The sequence below is a fragment of the Rhinolophus sinicus genome, linkage group LG17 (genome assembly GCF_036562045.2).
Source record: "Rhinolophus sinicus isolate RSC01 linkage group LG17, ASM3656204v1, whole genome shotgun sequence".
Classification (NCBI taxonomy): Eukaryota; Metazoa; Chordata; class Mammalia; order Chiroptera; family Rhinolophidae; genus Rhinolophus; species Rhinolophus sinicus.
In genome coordinates this window covers 22034883-22054396 of record NC_133766.1, presented here as the reverse complement: position 1 = coordinate 22054396, position 19514 = coordinate 22034883, and the positions used below count along the sequence as shown (strand labels likewise).

Here is a 19514-nt window from a genome sequence, read left to right as displayed (position 1 = left end):
GAGTTATCATTTGTTGAAGTAGTCCCAGAGACACCCCAGAGCCCCTACATTGCAAGGAAAAGAAATGTTTGACTCTGGAGGAAGGGTCCTGGTAACCTAACCTAAGCTGCTAGACTTACACATGTAGGTTTTGGGAAGTCTGACCCGGAGAGGGAAGATCAGGAGATAGCACTTGATCTGAGGTTTTTTTATGCACGGAAAAGATGACAGCCCCTAATTAGTGACTGTTGCTGGATAATGAAATATTACATTGCACTGGCTTGCCAAACAGCATTGGTAGAAATCCTGGCCTGATGTACAATTATGCAACCCTCTCAATCTTTCCCCACCTTCCCCACCCCAGCCAAATATTTTCCCTCCCAGTCACGGAGCTGCTGTGAGAAAACTTGTGAGCTTGTGGAGAGCAAGGCATTCCATTCAGCCAACAGTTGTCATATGCCTAAAAGTGCGCTGATTTAACTAGACAAAGAGCCTTAATGGGCCGGACTCCTTAGAGACCCTGGGTTAGCCCATTATATCAACCACTTACATCTGCCAACACACACAATAATCATGAGGCCATTTACAATTATAGGCTTGTTATTTAGAAATAGCTTCATTTGGCTTTCATCATTTTGTCGTTGTGGATTACAATAAAGATCCCATTAACTCGATGACTGGAGGGAACGAGGATAATGGAATTCTGTGGAATCTATCTTCTTGGTGCTCCAGTCCTGGTTTAAGTTCACCTGAGGTCCCACATCTGCTGAAGGCTCCATGGGAATGAAGAGTTGAGCCGAATTCCCTGATGCTGTGTGATATCACTGTGTGACCTTGGGCCTTTCTTTTCTCTGAACTCCAGTTTTCTATCTATAAGACAGGAAAGAGCATTCCACTAGATCTGAGGAGCGCTAGGATTCCAAACAAGTCTCAGGCGCAGCTGGTAGAAGGGGCCCAGGGAGCCCAGGAGCCAGGCTCTCGTCCCTCCCTTCACTCAGGACAGGCCGGCCCTGCTCTCCTTGCTTGGGCCATTGTGCCTCTGAGGCAGATTCCCTTGGGGAAAAGCCTTTTGAGGCTCAACACAGCTTGAAAAGCATTGACCTAGAGGATCATCCAGGTTCCTTCTAGTCTGGACAGTCTACTCTCTGAATCCCAGAAAAACTGCTCCCTCTTTTCCCTCAGGATTTCACTAGTGTCTCCTTGCAAGCAGAGAGATCTTATTGTCAACCCAAATAAGTTTTACTGCCGATTGAACCAATTCCCTCCTATTCTGATTTTGAATAGTAGCAGACATTAAAAGCAGAGACCTTGTGCTTTTGTGAAAAGAGCTTTATTGGGCTTTATTTGGAAAGTAACTCATTGAGTCTCGTAGCCATTTCTGGGTCTGAACTGAATAATGGGACTTGTTTCATTAACCACTGCACAGCTTGTTTTTAATCCCATTTTCCTTTTCCTCCCACTTGCTGGATCGGTCCTCTCTCTCGTTTGGCGGGGTCACCTGCAGGCGCAGCTCCACCGTGAGGAAGCAGGTAAGGCAAGAGCCAGGCAGGTCTGGTGTGAAAATGATAACATCCCACAGACTTTTATGGGACGCCACTGTGGGCAAGACAGACACTTTTCTGACTTCATGCCTGCGTTTGGAGTATTCCATTTCATCATAGTATGTTTAGTATTATGGCAACTTCCTTGATTTAGCTTGTTTAGCTGGAGTGGCTGTGATCTTTCTGATTTTCCTCTCCTCTCTTCATTTACCCTCTTACATACTAGAAAGAGATTTGGTTTGACTGCAGCAGATTGTGCCTGTGGTGAGACCACAAGAAAGGCCTCACGCTTCGTGCCTATGTACCAATATGGCAGAAACTCACAGCAGCTAATCACCTAGACCGGGCACTCTCGCTTAAGTTTGCAGATTTTTGTTTGTTTCTAGTGGTGTGGTCATCCTAGACGTGTTTCTAAGACATGCTAAAAATGCAAAGATAAATCTAGTCTAAGAATGTGAGGCAAGAGATGTTGAACTCTGCAATTTGGGGCATGACCTTCAGTATTGGATTAAAATCTGGCACTGGGCAGCTGGCTCTCATGACCCGTGTTAGAAAGGATGTTAGAAAACGGTAGACATAATCCACATCAAGGGGGAATCTAGACAGCACTTGTGCTTGTTTAAAAAAATTAATTGAAGTATTTTTTGCAGTTGCAAATTTGACTTCCTAATTATACTTTATGGCAAATACTAAAATGATTTTCTATCCCCTAAACTCATAGCCCCTATGCAGTAGACAGTTAGCAGGGAGGAGGTGGGGAGAACTCAGAAATGTCTTTATGTCTGCTCAGGGGAAAGATGATAGAGGCTTTAAAAAATCATTTTGGGTCATTCACAGTGGCTGTGGCCACAGGGAGATAATTGAATGTAGAGGGCTCCTGGTTTCTGTGATGTCGGCAGCCCCAGCAGGGTCTTCAGCCGATCTGACTGCTCCAGCTGGCTCGTCATTCCAGCTGGGGAACTCGGATGACATAGCCCTTGCTTGTCTTAGCTTTACTGTCACTATTTTTTTCCCTTCTCTACTTTGGATCTCATTTTAACAAGAACACCATCAGATATGATACAATTACACATTTTTTAAATTAAAAAAATTTCATTGCAACTCTTCTTTCCTCTTGTTCCTGTAATTTCTTTCTTCCCGTTTCTCCCATAATTTCATTTAACACTAGAGAGGAATGTAGTGACTCCCAGGGATAACTTCTTGCATTTAAAATTAATAGTGGATCTCTTAAAGAAAGAGCAAGCCTTTTTTTCCTTCAACACCAAGAACAGGGTTGAATTTGAGGTTTGTTCCTTTTAGTTCAGAGGAACCGAAACTGGGCCCCCTCCTCATAGGTGGAGTACAGGTCCGGGGATCTCACGGCCTTTACTGGGGCTTCAGGAGTGCCGGAGACGACCGTTTGGCACGTGCTGTGCACCCCTGGTTGGGCTCACTGTCAGAGGGGAACGACACCCATCTGGTTTGCATTCTGCTGTGCCTAAGTAGTTGCAGGCCAAGCATATTTGCCTGGGGCTAGATGTGTAAGAGTTCCAGGATACACCAAAAGCCCCGATCAAATAAGACCTTGTTTTCATTCTGCTGCCTCAGTTTCTCTCCAGCAGCGCAAATCGAATGGTAGATTACAAAAGCATTTTTCTGAGACAGTCAGGAGGGTAAATAGTAAGTAATTTGGAAGTTGAGTCATATAAGTAACCAGGAAATAGATATTTGTTTGTTTGTTTATGGCAAATCAGCCAAACAAGAGGATGAATCTGGTAGCCTTTATTTTGAGGGTCCCTAATGGTTTGTAGTCATTTTTTTTTTTTTGGTGTTTATTTTTTTATTTTATATTTTTTTATTAGTTTTAGATGCACAAAACAATGTAACAGTTAACATTTATCATTTATATCCCTTACACAGTGACAACCCCCTGCCCCCTTGTAGTCATTTTTGACCCTAGCAAAGACTAGGTTCAAACCATTCCAGCACTTTCTTCACAACACAAAGACTTGTCTCAGCTGCTGCTTCTGTACTTTCCCTGCTCCCTTCAGTCCAGTATTTCCTCTTTCCTATTACTTCCACATCTCCTTTGCTGGCCCTTTCTCTAGTCCTCTAACTGTAGACATTTCCCCATGGCTTGGCCCTCTTTGGACTTCTCTCTATATTCTTTCCCTTGTCACTTTTGTTTCCCTTAGGTGACTCTTGCTCTCCTTTCCCTCGTGTCCACTTGTTCTGTCACTCTAAGTCTTGCATCCAACTGCTGACTGATGGCTGGATGCTGCTGTGTGAATTGAGATAACACCTCCTACCCTCAGCATCAATCTCTTCACCTTCCCCACCACCTTTTAACTTCCTTAGCACCCCCTCTAACTTCTCTGTTTCTCTTCATGGGGACCCTCCATTCTTCACACCCTGAAGTCCCAAATCTTACCTTTGATGCCTCTTTTCTTCTCATTACCCACATCTAATCAGTTGTCAAGATGTATTTTCTCCCTTAGTGAAAACAGGAATCTAACCAATATAACAGACAATGGTACTGGCAAAAGTCCTAACTCTATCACTCATGAGAAATTGTGCCAGACAATGGTGTATTTAGACATTACCTGGCTGTCTGTTTTCTCCTGCAAATCACTGGACCTCTGCTTTACTGTCATTTCTAGTTATGCCTGCTGCTTCCTTTCTCCCTCCACTGTTGGTTTAAAGTTCCCTTAATCTGACTGAATGAGGATTTGGCCCAATTGCCCTTGAAGACTCCTTCCAACCCTGGGATTAAATGACCAAGTATATTGTAAACAAAAGAATTAAACTGACATGGATTCTAATGTTGAAGGAGGGAAGGAGATAGAGAGAAAGGAAGAGACAGACGCCGAATAAGAACACACAGAGACACTGCTCCATCAATTGTGTGCAAAATTGATGGTGAAGTGAAGGTCTTTGGCGCCCCTTAGGACGGTCTAAAGCCTTCGTGATTTTGTCCAGTGTATGCTCCTGGACTCTTCGGCCCCATTGGAGCAGGGTGGACTAGGAGAGTACTCTTCTACAGTGGGACAGGTCATCTGGGGCCCACTCGTGTCTGCCACATACTACCCCTCTGGGCTACATGTGACATACTTGTAACTACTGTTAACCATGGACATGCAGGCTAATATCTTTGATCCTTGCTTTCTGCAACCCTGCACGCTTCCCTGTAACTACCATGGAGAGTCCATTTCCTGTAAGTCTGGACAGAATTTTGCACTCAGGTAACTTGTTAAATCCAGCAACCTGTGAGCATCCCAGCCTCCTTCCTCTGGGGGTCTTTATTTATAATTGTAGGACCAGAAAAACGTTACAGGTCCTCATATCACTATCCCCATTATGACTGCTGCTATTTGTAAGTAAAAAATATAATAACACTTGTAAACATAAAAAGACTTCCAAGAAATGGGTTTGATTTTTCTTTTTTTAATAGTGGAACCCAGTTTTTTCACTAAGAGTATAGCAGAGCTGATAGGGTTCTTCCTCTAAGCTCGCCCTGCCTGGGCTGGCTGGCAGAAGTCAGTGACGGCAACAAGAGGGCAGACACTGCAAAGCTGAAGGAAGCAGATGGGTTTGGGGATTGCAGGTGAGCATTTGGTCACCGAGACCTTCCTGACTGCAGCTCCACCTTGGCCCATGCAGTATTCCTTTTGGCAGCACCCTTGGGTCCGAATAAGCTTGGGAGCTAGAGGCCATGCCAAGCCTCCTCTCAGCCCGACTTCTCTGTGAGGCCCAGCTGCTTCCCTCACGTGGGCCAAACCCCAGGGCTACAGTTGGAAATTCAGAGCCAGGGAAGGGGCACAGGCCAACCTGTGAAATGGATAGAAGCCATAGGCCCCTCCCACTTGAGAATCCAGTCTCTGTGGACTCTCAGCTATGAGTATAGCCCTAACTAGGTTTAGGGGCCCTCTGCCCGATCCCTTTCTTCCCCATAGCTGAATAATTATGTATTTAGTTGCACTGTAAAATCCTACTGGATTTTAGCAATATTTGGTATGCACACCTGGTGATGTTTGCTAAGCTCCTAGGATGCAGCACGGGTGGTAGTGAGCTGTTCAGTCTCAGAGGTTCGAGAATGCCTGGTTTGAATCCCAACTCGGCCACTTACCTGCTGGATCACCATAAGCAGCCGTTTCACCTCGCTAAGCCTTTATTCCCTCACTTGTCAAATGAGGGTAATCATATTATGTACCCCATAGGGTTCTTACCAGGGCCAATCCATCTAAAGCACTTACGCATAGTACGTGGCCCAACACGGCTGTAAATTCCTCTGCACGAACATTCATGTGCCAATAGGAAATATTACTCTCCTCACCATCAACACCCTCCCCAGTTTGTAGACACCAAATTGAGGCCCAGCGAAGTTAAATAAATGGCAGCGTTGTATAGCAAAATGGCGGGGCAAAGATTGACATCTGGGAGGCCTACTTCTTTGCTTAGTACCCATCGGTCTTCACTATTACCAAGAGTTGAGTTTTTTCTTTCTTATGTTTTATGCCAATCCAACTCCCATTCTGATGCTCCCATTGGTTCATTCTACTGCCCTCAACTGATATTAATAGAGCATCTGCTGTGTGAGAGCATCATGGCCGGCACCAGACACCCAAGAGCTGATGTAAGATCTGCCCTGTGGAGCTCAAGTGTAGTGGTGACAAATGCAAACAATAATTACACACACAGTTAAGTCACCATCAGGGTATGAGGGCCAAGGTCAAGGTGCTGAGACTCTGTAGACAGGGCGCTGATCTTATCTGCTAAGTCTGGAAAAACATCCTTAAGGAAGTGTGGTACTTGCACTGAGACTAAGGATTAGGGGCCCGGGGTGAGGAGAGCATTCCAGCTGCAGGGGCAGCTCACGAAAGCCATAGGCAAAGGAGGACGAATCCGAGGAACAGAAAGAAGGCCCATGTGGCTGAAATAGAGCAACTGGGGGAAGAGCAGAAGATGAAACTGGAGGCAAAGGCAGAAACCTGGACACACAAGGCTGTGTAAAGAAAGTAATGAGGAGTCTTTGAAAGAGGTTTGCCTAGAGAGTAAATGATCGGATGTGCACTTTTAAAGGTTGCCAACCACTAGATAAGGAAGAACATTGGAGGACAACGAGGGTGGGAATAGAGATAGTGATGGATTGGACTTGGTAGCAGTAGAGATGGAGAGAGGTAATGGATTTGAGAGACGTTCAGGAGGCAAACTTGACAGAATGTACTGATTAATTGATTGGATGGCTGGGGGTAGGGGCCGGTTTAGGATAAAAGATGATCAGTCACACGTAGGACATGCTGGATTTAAGGCATCAGTTTGGCATTCTAAGTAGATGGTTGTGTTTGTGCTCTGGAGCGTGGGGAGCAGGCTGGATGTTCCTCTGTGGGCCAGCCACTGGTCCAGCTGAGACAAGTTCTGTACACTTCGGCCCATTTCCTTGACCCTGGGCTATCCATATTTAAAAATTCTAACATTGTGTTTCTCTTTGGCTTTTCAGGATTCGAGCCAGGCAATTCCTCTGGTGGTAGAAAGCTGTATCCGGTTTATCAGCAGACATGGTAAGCAGGATTATAGCTTTGCCCATATTTGTGCAAAGTTGGGAAGAACTTCCAGGAATTTTTTGTACAGTAAAAAAAGAGATTGACTTCCTATCCTGACATTCTCAGAAAAGGAATAAACTTGTATTTGTTCGCATAATGTTTGCTACCTCAGAATGGCTACACCTATACATTGAGAGAAAGACATCATGTGTTTTGACCCAAAATGCCTCAGCCACTTACCACACTTCCTTTTGTAGCATGAGAGTGAGTTTTAAATTACAGCTGTTATGTGAATAAGTCCAGCTGGTATGATGTGTGACGGTAGTTTCGCCATTACTCACCGTCTTTGCACATGTCGGTATCTCCCACCTCACGGCCTTGACCGTTATGTCACATTGGCTTTCTGCATCAGACTGCTTTGAAAACAACTCCTTTTGTAATGTTGCATTGATTCCTAATAACATTCAGTTCTTGTTCTGGTTTGGTCTCACTGGAGACAACATCTCCAAGAGCTCAGTTAAGAGCTGATCTTAAAATTATAGCCAGCATTTGAGAGTCTGTGAGGGCTGGCTCCTTCTCAGTCTAAGTCAAGTTATGCTGTCTTCTGCTTGGGCAAAGCTGAGTCTGAGAAACTCCATTCCTTCCCCGCCAGCTCCTAGGCTGCTTGGACAGATTAGGGGTAGAGATGAATTGCCAGATAATGGATCTTACAAGTGTAGTAGTGTTTAAAAAGCACAGAAATGTGAGCTAACACCATGAAAATTTCTAGGAACTGGGCATCAGAAATTGTTTTCAGATGTTGTCCTATCTCGTTATAGGGAAAGAGGCAGAATGACCTTGGAGCTAAGGAGGGATGGAGATGATTGCTGGTCTCAATTCAGGGGCAGCAATTCTCTCCCCCTTCCTCTCTCTCGATAAACGGCGATGTTGCTTGGGTTCATTTTTGGGATAGTAATTATTTTAGCATACCTACGACTTATCCCATTCTAGTCAGCTACAATTTTTTTTATTGTATCTCTATTCGCTTGAAGTACCAGCATTTTATATCATATTGAATAGTCAACAAATATTTATCAAGCTCTTGATCAATGCTGGGCATCATGCATTGCCAAATAGGAAAACAAAAACAGGGATAATACACTGTTGCTGTCTTTACCTGGTTTTTTGATTCAGTTAGGAGGAAATAAATGAGCAAATGAAAAGTTAAAAAGAGATAAGCTATAGTAATTCAGAATAGCACTATAAGAAATTTCACAAGATAGTAATGATTAATGGCTAGGCAATCGGCAAAGATAAGTCCAAACTAAGTTCAGGGGAGGGAAACTTATTTGTGCCTAAAGGACGATAGGAAAAAGAGAGTCTGAACTCCTATTCTTTCATCCATGCATTCCATTTAGTCATTCACCAAATATATATGTTAATTACACATTGTGTGCCAAGAAAAAGTTCCTATCTTCATGAACCTTGCATTCTACTAAAGGACAGATAAATAGGTGATCATGTGTGCAGTTGATAAATAAACAAATTAATATACAAAGCGTGATCAAACAATACAGTGAATGTTTAAATAAAATAAAAAATTTATTACAGTAAAAGACACATTGCCATTAATCACCCTCAAAATAGTCCCCCTCGCTTCAAACACACTTATCCCATCACTCTTGCCACTTTCTGAAGCAGTTCTGGAAGTCCTCTTTCATGAGTGTCTTTAGTTGTGCTGTCATGGCTGCCTCGATGTCCTGAATCATTTTGACTTTGGGGAAGAGCCAGGAGTCTCACAGTGTCAGATCTGGTGAATAACGTGGATGAGGACACCCCGTAATGTTTTTATTTGACAGAAATTGCCGTATAACAGAAGCGATGTGTGACATGGAGCATTGTCATGATGGAGGATGATTTATGACACACTTTAAAATACACCTTCTCTCAACCGTAGCTCACACCCGACTGACTACACTGAGCAAGTTGAAACTTGTCAGTCACTGTTACTAAGGTTTAATGCCTCACTTCCCATATTGAAGATCCCTGTCTTTCCATTGGATGTCATTAGGCAGCAGTATTCACCGTATTTTTTTATCACAAGGAAAGGCTGCATGTCACACATCACTTCTGGTAGGGCAATTTCTGTCAAATAAAAACATTATGGGGTGTCCTCATCCACCTTACTCACAGGATCTGGCAACTTCTGGCTCTTCCCCAAAGTCAAAATGACCATGAAAGGTAAACGTTTTGAATCGATTCAGGTGTATCCACACAATGGAATACTATGCAGCTACCAAAAAAGAAGGAGGATCTCCAGGAAATGACATGGAGAGATTTCCAGAATATATTGTCAAGTGAAAAACACAAAGTATGAAAGAGTATTTAAAGCATGCTACCTTTCATGTGAGAAAAAAGAGGGTATAAAGAATATATATGTGTTTTCTCACTTTTATCAAAAGAAATACAGGAAGGATGACTCTAGAAGCTAGTATTTGATTGGCTATCTACTCCACAGATGATGGAAAAGGGTGAAAAGAATGGGGGCTGGGAAATGTTTCTCTAAGTGTTCCTCTTTTGTGTAATTTTGACTTTTAGAACTACATTAGTGTTCCTCATACTCGAAAGATAAACAGATGAATAAAACAAGGATGGGAGTAAAACCCCAAATGGAATACAAACAGTAACAAATAAACCCAAGTCTATTACAAATAAATAATATAACCACCCTGAGGAGATGAGGGAGTAAATAACTAAGTAACTTTGGAAAACAGTACTGTGATTATATACTGTAAGTCTAAAGACAAAAAGAGCTGTCCAATAGTTGGTCATTATTTTCATCATGGGAATATGGGCTAGCAATTCTGAAGCCGTTTTATGTGCATTCTAGGATTAAACAAAGAGATAAACACATTGTTGATTTAAAGAAAAACACTTTGTACATAATAGCTGTTCAAAAAAAACCACTTGCTCCGCTAAATTGAACTTTTTCTCCAAATAGACTCAAGGTATTCCTGAAGTCCCTAAAAATGATGGTTAACATTTTTGTGTCTGTGCATTTAATGGGGATAGGGTCCGTACCACTTGTCAGTCCCAAAGTGTCTATGGCCCACCAACTGCTGGAATTTACACATCCTTCCTATTTCATTTCCGCCCTTGGAGGTAGATATTCTAGTCCCCATTATATAGATGAGAAAGCTGAGGCTCATCTGTAAATGGTGGGTCAGGGTGATCCAGGAAGACTTAAAGGAGAAGGGATGTGAGGAACAACCGAGCCTGAGTCAGGATGGAAAACCCCACCGTTTTCAGGAGGAAGGGAGTAAAGTAGTGTGAGCAGGAGCTGGTGTTGTAACAGTCGCTTCAAGAATTCTGTAGGCGAGCAACTCTTGGCAACAGCCGGATCCAGTGCAAAATGGAAGCTTTCATCCCATTTCCAAATAACCCAAATCTGATTGGTTTTATACTTTTTTGTTAGTGTGCACTAAGAAAAAATGGAAACGATCATAGATGTGTCGGGTTAGTCATGTGAGGCCTCACCTGCCAACTGCTTTTCCCCTTTACTTTCTGGAAACCAACAGTTAATGTTCCTACTTTCAGAATCATTCGATTAGGCTCTAACCTTGTCAGTTGAACAAGAACAGAGTGGCCCTCCTAAAGCACAGGTTCTCGAGGGGAAACAAACCAGACCGAACGGGACCTCAGCGTGTTAGGCCTGCTGCCTGATTTCCAGTAAGCGCCCCTCTGACTTCTTCCTGTCCTGGGCCCATGCACCAAGATGGTTTGTCCTTGACGGTCTGATCTACCAGAAAGTATCAAGATGATCCTCTCTTAGCAAGTTGTGGGCTTTACCAGCTAGAACACACTAAGTAACCTGGTCCCTGAGATGACATTTTCTTATATTCTACTGTGGTTTTGACAACTCCCTGGGTATGTGACTATTTCTGCCAGAACACTTGCTATGTACACTCTGTGTCTAAACAACATTATGTGGCTGTTACGTCCCATTGGTAACTAATATGATAATATGACATGGTATTAATGGGGTTTTAATATGCCTGCCATTCTGTGAAGAATATTCTGGAGATTCCCTTAGAGGAGCAGACCACTCAAGTCCTGTTACAAGCAGGGTAATTAAATCCCCCCTGCTTACTTCTTAATATTGCTTCAGTTGGATTTAGGAGTTCAGTCCTGGCCTGTGTGGTTTACCTTCAGAAGTCTAGCTGATGGAATCCAGTCACCCCCTCACCGAGAGGGTAACCCTGAAACAGTGGGCAAAATGTAGCATTATTCTATTTTGTTTTCCTAAAAAGAAATGTGTTTGAGATTTCTCTGACATCAAAATTTTCAGAGACTTTGACAAAATGCCCAAGACTGAGACACAGGGCTTCTGAGAAAGGTTGGGCAGGCTACATGTGACTAAAGGTGCACTAAATGCCCAGCACTAATGACGTGTTCCCTGGATCTCTTACCGTTTTGCAGTTGTGTGTGTGTGTGTGTGTGGTGCTCTTATAAGCCATATCCACGTTCAGATTAATAAGTGGGTTCCCACCCTCTCTGCATGATCCCTGAGCACATAGCTGCAGCCGGAAGGCATGGGTTTGTGTCCTGTCTCTGGTTCTTATCACCTAGGCAACCTAAGGCTGGTCATCAATCATCAGCCCCTCATCTAGAAAATGGGCTTGCTGGTAACCCCTACCTTACATGGCTTGTGAGGACATTGATTTATTTATATGAAATCATTTCTTAGCATCAATCAACACACATGAATATTTTTTTAATGATTATTTCTACTCTGACAAAACCCAAAACAAAGTTTTCATGCATGTTATCATAGCGTAACATTCGTGCATATTTGTCTTTAGAGTAAAGCTCTCGTCAAGCCCCCGTGACTAGCACAGTGCCTGCCAGTTCTGTCCTTGACTAATCACTTGCGTTTTCGTGTCCTCTCATTTCATAAATATTCAAAGCATGGTGCTCTAGAACAGCTGAACAGTGTCAGAACAGCTAAAGCAATAATTAGAATCTCAGACCTTGTGAAACTCTTCTGATGGTATCTAATGGCCTGTCTGCTGTGCCTAAGGCTCCCATTCCTGATCCTGAGTGATAAGGTGCCAGAGGTCACTGTCCCACTTTGCAAATGGGAACAGAGAGGCAACGACTGGGGAAGGAAACTGCCTATAGCCTCCCCGGGAGTCAGAAATGGAGCCGGTCGTAGATACCTCTTCCCTTAAGTCTGACTCAGTACTCTCTTTAGGCTAATGCCTCCTGTCCATTCCAGTGACTTTTCCAACATCCTTGTACATGTTTCCTCCTTGGGCCTGAAGAAGAGAGAAGGGGTACTTAAATAGACACTGGCTGACAGGATAGACATTAAACTAAACTTGGAGCTGTGCTTGTGAATTTGCTTTTCTTCTTCTCCTTGATCACTTTTCCCTAATTTTCTAGGACTACAGCATGAAGGAATTTTCCGGGTGTCGGGATCCCAGGTGGAAGTGAATGACATCAAAAACGCCTTTGAGAGAGGTGAGGAAACAGCCTGGAAGATAAGACCAAGTGTCTGCCAGCCCCTGGGATATTGGCTCCACCCTTTCTCCCTAGAGAGGTGCCCAGAGGTTACAGGCCAGCTTGCCTTCCTCTTCAGCCCTGCACCTGCTCTCTTGTAGACATTTCCCGCTGGATATGCAGGGAGAGGCCACTGCCTACCTATGTCAGCCGCCTCCTCCTCAGCCCCACTCATCCTGCCTCTCCTGTGGATGATCTGCCAAAACTCAGAGAAGTTCACTGTGGTTTCTGGGTGGTTTATGGCTTCATCCGGAACCCTTGGTGGCAGTTAATATCCAGGCTAATGCGCCTGTTCATTGTAGCCCATTTATTATCTTGTGGGCTATTAAGGTAATGGGCAAGCTTTGGCAATTTCCGTCACTGTAATGGATATATATAGTTTCAATTTGAGGTTGGTCCTATCATTAAATCTAATTACATCTAATACGAAAGTTTCCATAGGGAGCGCCTGCATGATTGTTCCCCCGTAAGTAGGTGTCCTTTGTTGCAGGCCAGGAAGAGGGAGAGCGAGACAGAGGGGCTGGCTTCCCTGGCCTCATTTTCCTGCTCCAGGAGCTCAGTCCCAGCCTGGTTTCATGATTCTTGTGAGAGAGGCAGTTGCTGTGTCCCATCCGCGGCCCACAGGGAATGTCTCTGAGCTAGTCTGGCACCTCGAATTGATGCGAATGGCCACTCATGCCCCTCGTCTGGCCCTGGGCCCCTGAGCCCCAGCAGTCTGCTGTATCTAGTCCCCGGCCTGCCCTCAGGGCCACCAGGCTGTGCAGAACACTGATGGGCTGCGATTAGCTCCTGTATAGCTCACCCCTTCTCACCGCCTCTGTTTCATCCTATGTGTTTTACCTCTCACTCTCTCTCTCCTTTTCGGGGGCTGTTTATCCTCAGGAGAGGACCCCCTGGCTGGGGACCAGAATGACCATGACATGGACTCCATAGCTGGCGTCCTGAAGCTGTACTTCCGGGGCCTGGAACACCCTCTCTTCCCCAAGGACGTCTTCCACGACCTGATGGCCTGCGTCAGTAAGTGCGTTCCTGGTCTCCGGTGGCTTCTGGGCCAGGGCGCCCCATAGCAACAGATAAGAAATTCCCAGAGGGTCTTTTCTTCTCAAAAGCTTCTCAGTAATGTTTTGCTGTTTTCCTTTTCCTCACTGAAGTTTCTCCTCATCCACACTCCTTCACCCCCGGGTGGGAGAGGAGGAAAAATGACATTTCAGTGAGCGTCTAGGACCACAAGGCAGAATGCCTGGCTTTTTTTCTTTCTGATTCGCCTTAAACGCCTTTGCTTCGCTGGGCTTTATCTTTCTTCAGTAAAATGCATTTATATTCATATATAAGACGTAGTCCTCTTCAGTTATTGGAAGCTTATACATTAGTGCTTGTGCTTTTCATGAGGCAAAGAGAGAAAGCATAGGTATTGCAAATATTTCCTGCATTTTGCTTCAAACATGGCATGGTTTACCTGCTAGATGTGTTAATATATGTTCTTCTAGGAATAAAAGCCCTCTGCACATTTAAAAGGAGCAATATTAAATTTTCCCGGAGAGTGATAAAGTCTCTATTTTATCCTCCTTAGAGGTTCTCTGCCTCTTACTCTAATTTGGGGCTTAAAAAGCTATTCCTGGCCATTTAGTTTAACTCATTGTACTGAAATATCCTCTCATTTGTTTTCCATGGAAAACAATCCATGGCAACTTGGATTAATACCAGGTCATCCTAGAAACAGACCCCATTGGAATGGTGACTCCTGAGGGTGGAGAAGGCAGTCCCTTCGAAATGTAGAAAAGATCCTTCTTCACAGGTCAACCAGGGTCTGCCCACCGAGTTTCCAGTTTGACTCAGCACCTGCCCTCTTACTCTGAGAGAGAAAGGCCCCAGAGCATTCAGCAAACTCTCTTGTTTTATTTGTTGACCCACTATCTGTGGGTGTCTAGTGGAAATGAGTTTGTCTTTATGTCTTTTTCTAAGGCTGGGCCTCGGTAGAGCACCTTACGTGGAGTGGGGCTACCAAGACAGTATGAGATACCTTGGCTGCCCAGTTCTCCCCTTGAGATGTGCTTCTCATCTACTGCTTCCCGTTTCTTTTTTACATAAGGTGCTCATGATATCCACATGGCACACTGTGCAAGTAGGGAGACTGGCCATGCTGGAGGCCACCAACCTAGGGCCACACCTATAATGAATCTGTTCATAGTCTACAAATCAGGAAACTTCTCTGTTGTTCTCCCAGATGTCACCACTTACACAGGGGCAGCCAGGTTCTCCTAATCCGCGGTGCAGATAAGGGAGAGGGGAAGATAAGCCAGACTTGTCCAGAGGATGTGGTATTACATGTGTAGCACAGGCAGGACTGGACCTGCCCACCCTTTCCCCCTCCCCACACGCAGACCTTCCAAGGCTGGGTGTCGACAGTCACAGCAGACTGATGGACAGTTCTTTGTCTGTGGTTATCTTAAGAGGGTAGTGGATGCTTGAGGAACATCTCCGGCCCCTTCTGTGCCCCAGGAGCATATACCTTAAGTCCTGCATTGGTAAGTGTCTGGAGCCAGCATGTACCCCAGCCCAAGGAGCCAGGGGATGAAACTCCTTACACAGTGTACAGTGCTGCGTGGACTTGACCGGGCCACTCTCTGTTCCACCTGCCGCTAGTAAGGGCCTCTTCCCATTACTCCCTGGGGTCTCAGTCCCAGTGAAGGATAACGCAAGGCCTTCTTCTTTCAGCCATGGACAACCTGCAGGAGAGAGCTCTGCACATCCGGAAAGTCATCCTGGTCCTGCCCAAAACCACTCTGATCATCATGAGATACCTCTTTGCCTTCCTCAATCAGTGAGTAGACTTCCCAGTGAGCAAACTGGGTCAGGCCTTGGCTCCGGCCACTGGAAGTTTATATATAAATCTAGGTTAATTCGTTCAGCCCAACAAATACCTACTGTGTGCTGGGCATAGATGTAGCCTGTAAGAATGCGTTGTGAAATAAGAGACGACAGCCCTGATACCATTTAGCTCACATTCCAGGGGAGGAGACTGACAATAACAGAGATGTCATAAGTGCTTAGAAGAAAAGTAAAGAAAGGTAAGTTAAGGGATAGAGGGCAGGGTCTGAATGGGCAGGAGTGAAAGGGAGAGCCACTCTAGAAGGGGGGGTCAGCAGAGGCCTTTCTGAAGAGCCATGGTACGAGCAGCAGCCCAAGTGAAATGAAGGAAGGAGCCACAGGGACGGTCAAGACCGTCAAGCCCTCGCAGTCATGGTTTTAATGGGTTCGGATTTGGGAAGCCACTGGAAGGTTTTAGGCAGGAGTGTTGTGATCTGATCTGTGTTTTTTAAAAACCTGCTGACTGCTTTGTTACAGTGGGAGGGGGAGCCATGAAGAGAAGCAGGGAGACCCTTCAGAGGTTATTGTAGGGTCTTGGCCAGAGTGATGGTGGCTTAGACGGGGGCGATGATGAGGGAGGGTGGAGAGGAGGGCTCAGGGTTTGCACATGGCAGTGACAGCACTTCCTGATGGGTAGAGTGTGAAGAAAGAGAGGAATTCTAAATGTTTAGCCTGAGCAGCTGGGAAGTCCTGATGCCATTTGTGGAGCTGGGGAAGACCGGGTGTGAAGGAAGGAATTAAGACCAGGTGCCAGTGTGGGCATGTTAAGTGGAGGTACCTGTTAGACCTCCAAGGGGAGGTTCTAAGGAGGCCACTGAATGTAGGAATTTGGTGCTCGGGAGAGTCCTGGAGTGGAGGTACCAGCAAGGAGTCATCGCATGTCGGTGGTATTTAGCTAATTACCAGGGAGTCAGTGTAGCTGAAAGAGGGGTCTGAGGGGCCCTGGGCGTGGATGGAGCATCCCATCCAAACCATGTGTCCTTGCCCAGGGCAGGTATTGGGCTCCCCACACAGCAGAAAAGGCAACAAGCAAAGACCTGTGGTGCTTCTTCTCTTAGGCACCTATCATGTTGCTTTCACTGCAGCATCTCCCTGAACCACCAGGACCAAAGGTTGTAAGTGGGCAACCTTGGGGACCAGATAAGGCCCACAGATGTGTTTCCTTTGTCTTGAAAATATTGAAACGTTTAAATATCGAGGGATGGCACTTAAAAGTATCTAGATTTCTAGCTTCTCTTGAAAACATTGTTAGATCTGGCAATAGGAGACCTGCATTCCACACGGCAGCAGTTCCCTGTGGAGTAAGGATTGCTGTCTGGTGAGGCAGGCGCTCCCCAGCTCCCCCCAGCCCCCAGCCCTCCCCAACACTCCCCAATACCCAGGTTTTATATAAAGTGGAGAAATGTTTATCTAGATCCAGGAATCTATCAAAAGAGAGAAAACAAAAATTAGACCACCGAGAAGCTTGAGGTTTTTAAGCACATATTTCTTTGTGAAAATGAAGTCTTCCTAGTTGGGTGGGCTCTGCTTCAAAGGAATACGAGTTTAGAGACCCTCTCATGAGCCTTGGCTCACTTACAAGTTCGTGGTCCGCCTGGCTCTCTAAGCATCTGGGTTAGTGGCCCAGCCTGAGACGTTTCTGGGGCACCCACACCATCCTTTAGCCCTGCTGCTGGCCCTGCAGATGCCCGAGGGTCCTGGCCTGCCTCCCCCACCTGGCAATGCCCTCAGCCAAGCCCGGACTGAGCACCACCACTGCGTTCGGGTTCAGAGCCCCCCATGACTCACACAGGGGTTCACATGCTGCTTGGTTCAGGCTGGCGGAGTTAGGGCCACCACCACCCTTGTCTCCCCTCACTGACTGATACCAAAGTAAGCCCCGTCTGCTCCCCAGAGCAAGGAGCATGACAGTGGTAGGTGAACAGGTGGGGAGCAGGCAGGTTCTGGGGTGACTGTGTGACCACAATGGCCTCATTCCCTTCCCCACATTTTCTTCCTGCTGAAAGGGTGGTGTAGGGGAGCTTGCAGGAGCGGGGGAAACAATAGAGTAAGCATCACGTAGCTCTGAGGATGGTGGCCATTTCCGAAGGAAACTTGGGAATTGCACCAATTCAAAGGATTGCTTTGTTTGGTTTATTTTTTCTTCTGATTAAACTAAGACTAATTTCCTTATGGAAGTATTTCATTGAAAAGATACAGTGTTTCCTAAAATGAATGGAATGCAGGGCACAGTACAGAAGCCCAGCTCCGTGGGAAGATAGCAGGAGATGAGTGTGCACTTACCGACAGGTGTGGATACTTGGCAGGTGGCGCCTGCCCCAGACCTCCCCGACCCTTCTTGTTGCTCTGGCTCCTGGGTGTGTGTGTATGTACTTTATTCCAGGCTATAGTCTTTTTCTTGGATTGTATAACTATGAGATACACACACACACTCAGAGGGTGACAAAAAAAGTGTATACACATTTTAAGAAAGGAAGACTGTATTAAAATTGTAATACTCAATGTGTACTGATAACAAAAGATGAATACAAGTCAGGTTTGATGTCGTGCAGGAGACCCTGCTCACTGTGCCATTTGTCATGCAGGGTGTCATGCGGGGTCTCTGCTCCCACTCCCCACATAAGAACGCAGGATATGGTGAGGCCAAAAAGGAACCCCACGGAGCCATAGATGGGGGAGTCATACCACTATAGTCTCGCTGGCGGCTGGGTTGGAGAAACAGGAAACAGGAGCCACACGATCTGCAACCCTCACTGCGCTGCTTGCAGGCTCAGCCACCATCTTCTTGCTAGCCCCCATTTGCTGCTAGCGTAGCCATGGCAGTTATATTAGTGGCCAATGGCTCACTGGTTACAGCTGACGGCCAACTAGCCACAGCTGATGGCCATGCAATCACAGTTGATGGCCATTTACTACCTGAGCCAGTACTTTTTAGTGTGAGGCAGAGAGCCTGGAAACTGCACTCCTGGCTCATATTTGACTTCTGCAATTGTAAGAGGTGCTCAGAGTGGTTACCGTCAGCGTCCAGATACTTCTGATGATGGCGAGCTACTGCTTGAGCAACGCTGACAAAGTGTCCGCTTGTGTACATTTCTTGCCACCCCTGGTGTACATATAACGAGTATCCTTCAGAGTGCCCAGTCCACTGCATGAACCCTGGCTCCATCCCTCCCCAGCAGGCCTTGCCAATCATCCTTTCTTAGCATTTGCATTAATTATCTATTGCTGTAACAAATTACCCTAAAACTTAGCAACTGAAAACGATAAGCATTTATTGTTATGTCACAGCTTTTGTGGGTCAGGAATCCAGGGGTAGCTTAGCCAGGGGCCTCTGGCTCAGGGTCTCATGAGGATGCAGCAAGGGTGTTAGGGCAGGGCGGGGGTCTGACTGGGTGGGACGGGGTCCACTTACAAGCTCACTTACGTGGCGTTGGCAGGTGTTAGTTCCTCACAGGTTGTTGGACTGAGTTCCTGGCTAACTTCTGGCCGGAGGCCTCCCCCAGTTCACAACCATAGAGCTGCTCACAACATGGCAGCTGGCTTTTCTCAGAGCACGTGAGTGAGAGAGCCCCCAGACAGAAGCCACTGTCTTATAACCTAATCTCAGCAGTGACATCCCATCACTTCTGCCATGTTCCATTCACTAGAAGTAAGCACTAAATTTAGCACATATTCAAAGGGATATAATTACACAGCGTGTAAATGCCAGTAGACAGGAGCCCTGGGGTTCATTTTACAGGCTGCCTACTGCAGCATCTATACTACCAAGCAAGTTTTAGCCCCCCAACAAAGGGTGGGCAATTCCTTCTCACTGCAGCTGACTGTGCTGCATGCCTTTTGAAACCTGCTTTCTTTAGACGTCAGATGTCACCTTCTAGTCTTTTGAAAATCAAGTGAGGTCCACAGAACAGCAGCAGCAGCATCATTTGAGAGATTGTTAGAAATGCAGAATCTCAGCCCCTCCCCTGCTATGAGTCAGAAGCTGTATTTTAACAAGGTGCCCTGGTGAGTCATGTGCACGTGTGAATCTTAGAAGCACTGCCTTCGGTCCTCAGACATTGCTCCG

The 19514-nt window shown here is 45.7% G+C and overlaps 1 protein-coding gene across 6 annotated transcripts in view; it reads left to right on the top strand.

Annotated features, from left to right (window-relative positions):
* Positions 1–19514, top strand: part of SRGAP2 (SLIT-ROBO Rho GTPase activating protein 2) — a 232774-nt gene that overhangs the window by 190896 nt on the left and 22364 nt on the right. For all 6 annotated transcript variants that reach the window (XM_019752457.2, XM_019752456.2, XM_019752460.2 and 3 more), the window contains exons 13-17: positions 1484–1508; positions 6997–7057; positions 12464–12541; positions 13463–13597; positions 15296–15401. In XM_019752457.2, the coding sequence (XP_019608016.2) occupies positions 1484–1508; positions 6997–7057; positions 12464–12541; positions 13463–13597; positions 15296–15401 (405 nt within the window). The remainder of the gene's footprint in view (positions 1–1483; positions 1509–6996; positions 7058–12463; positions 12542–13462; positions 13598–15295; positions 15402–19514) is intronic.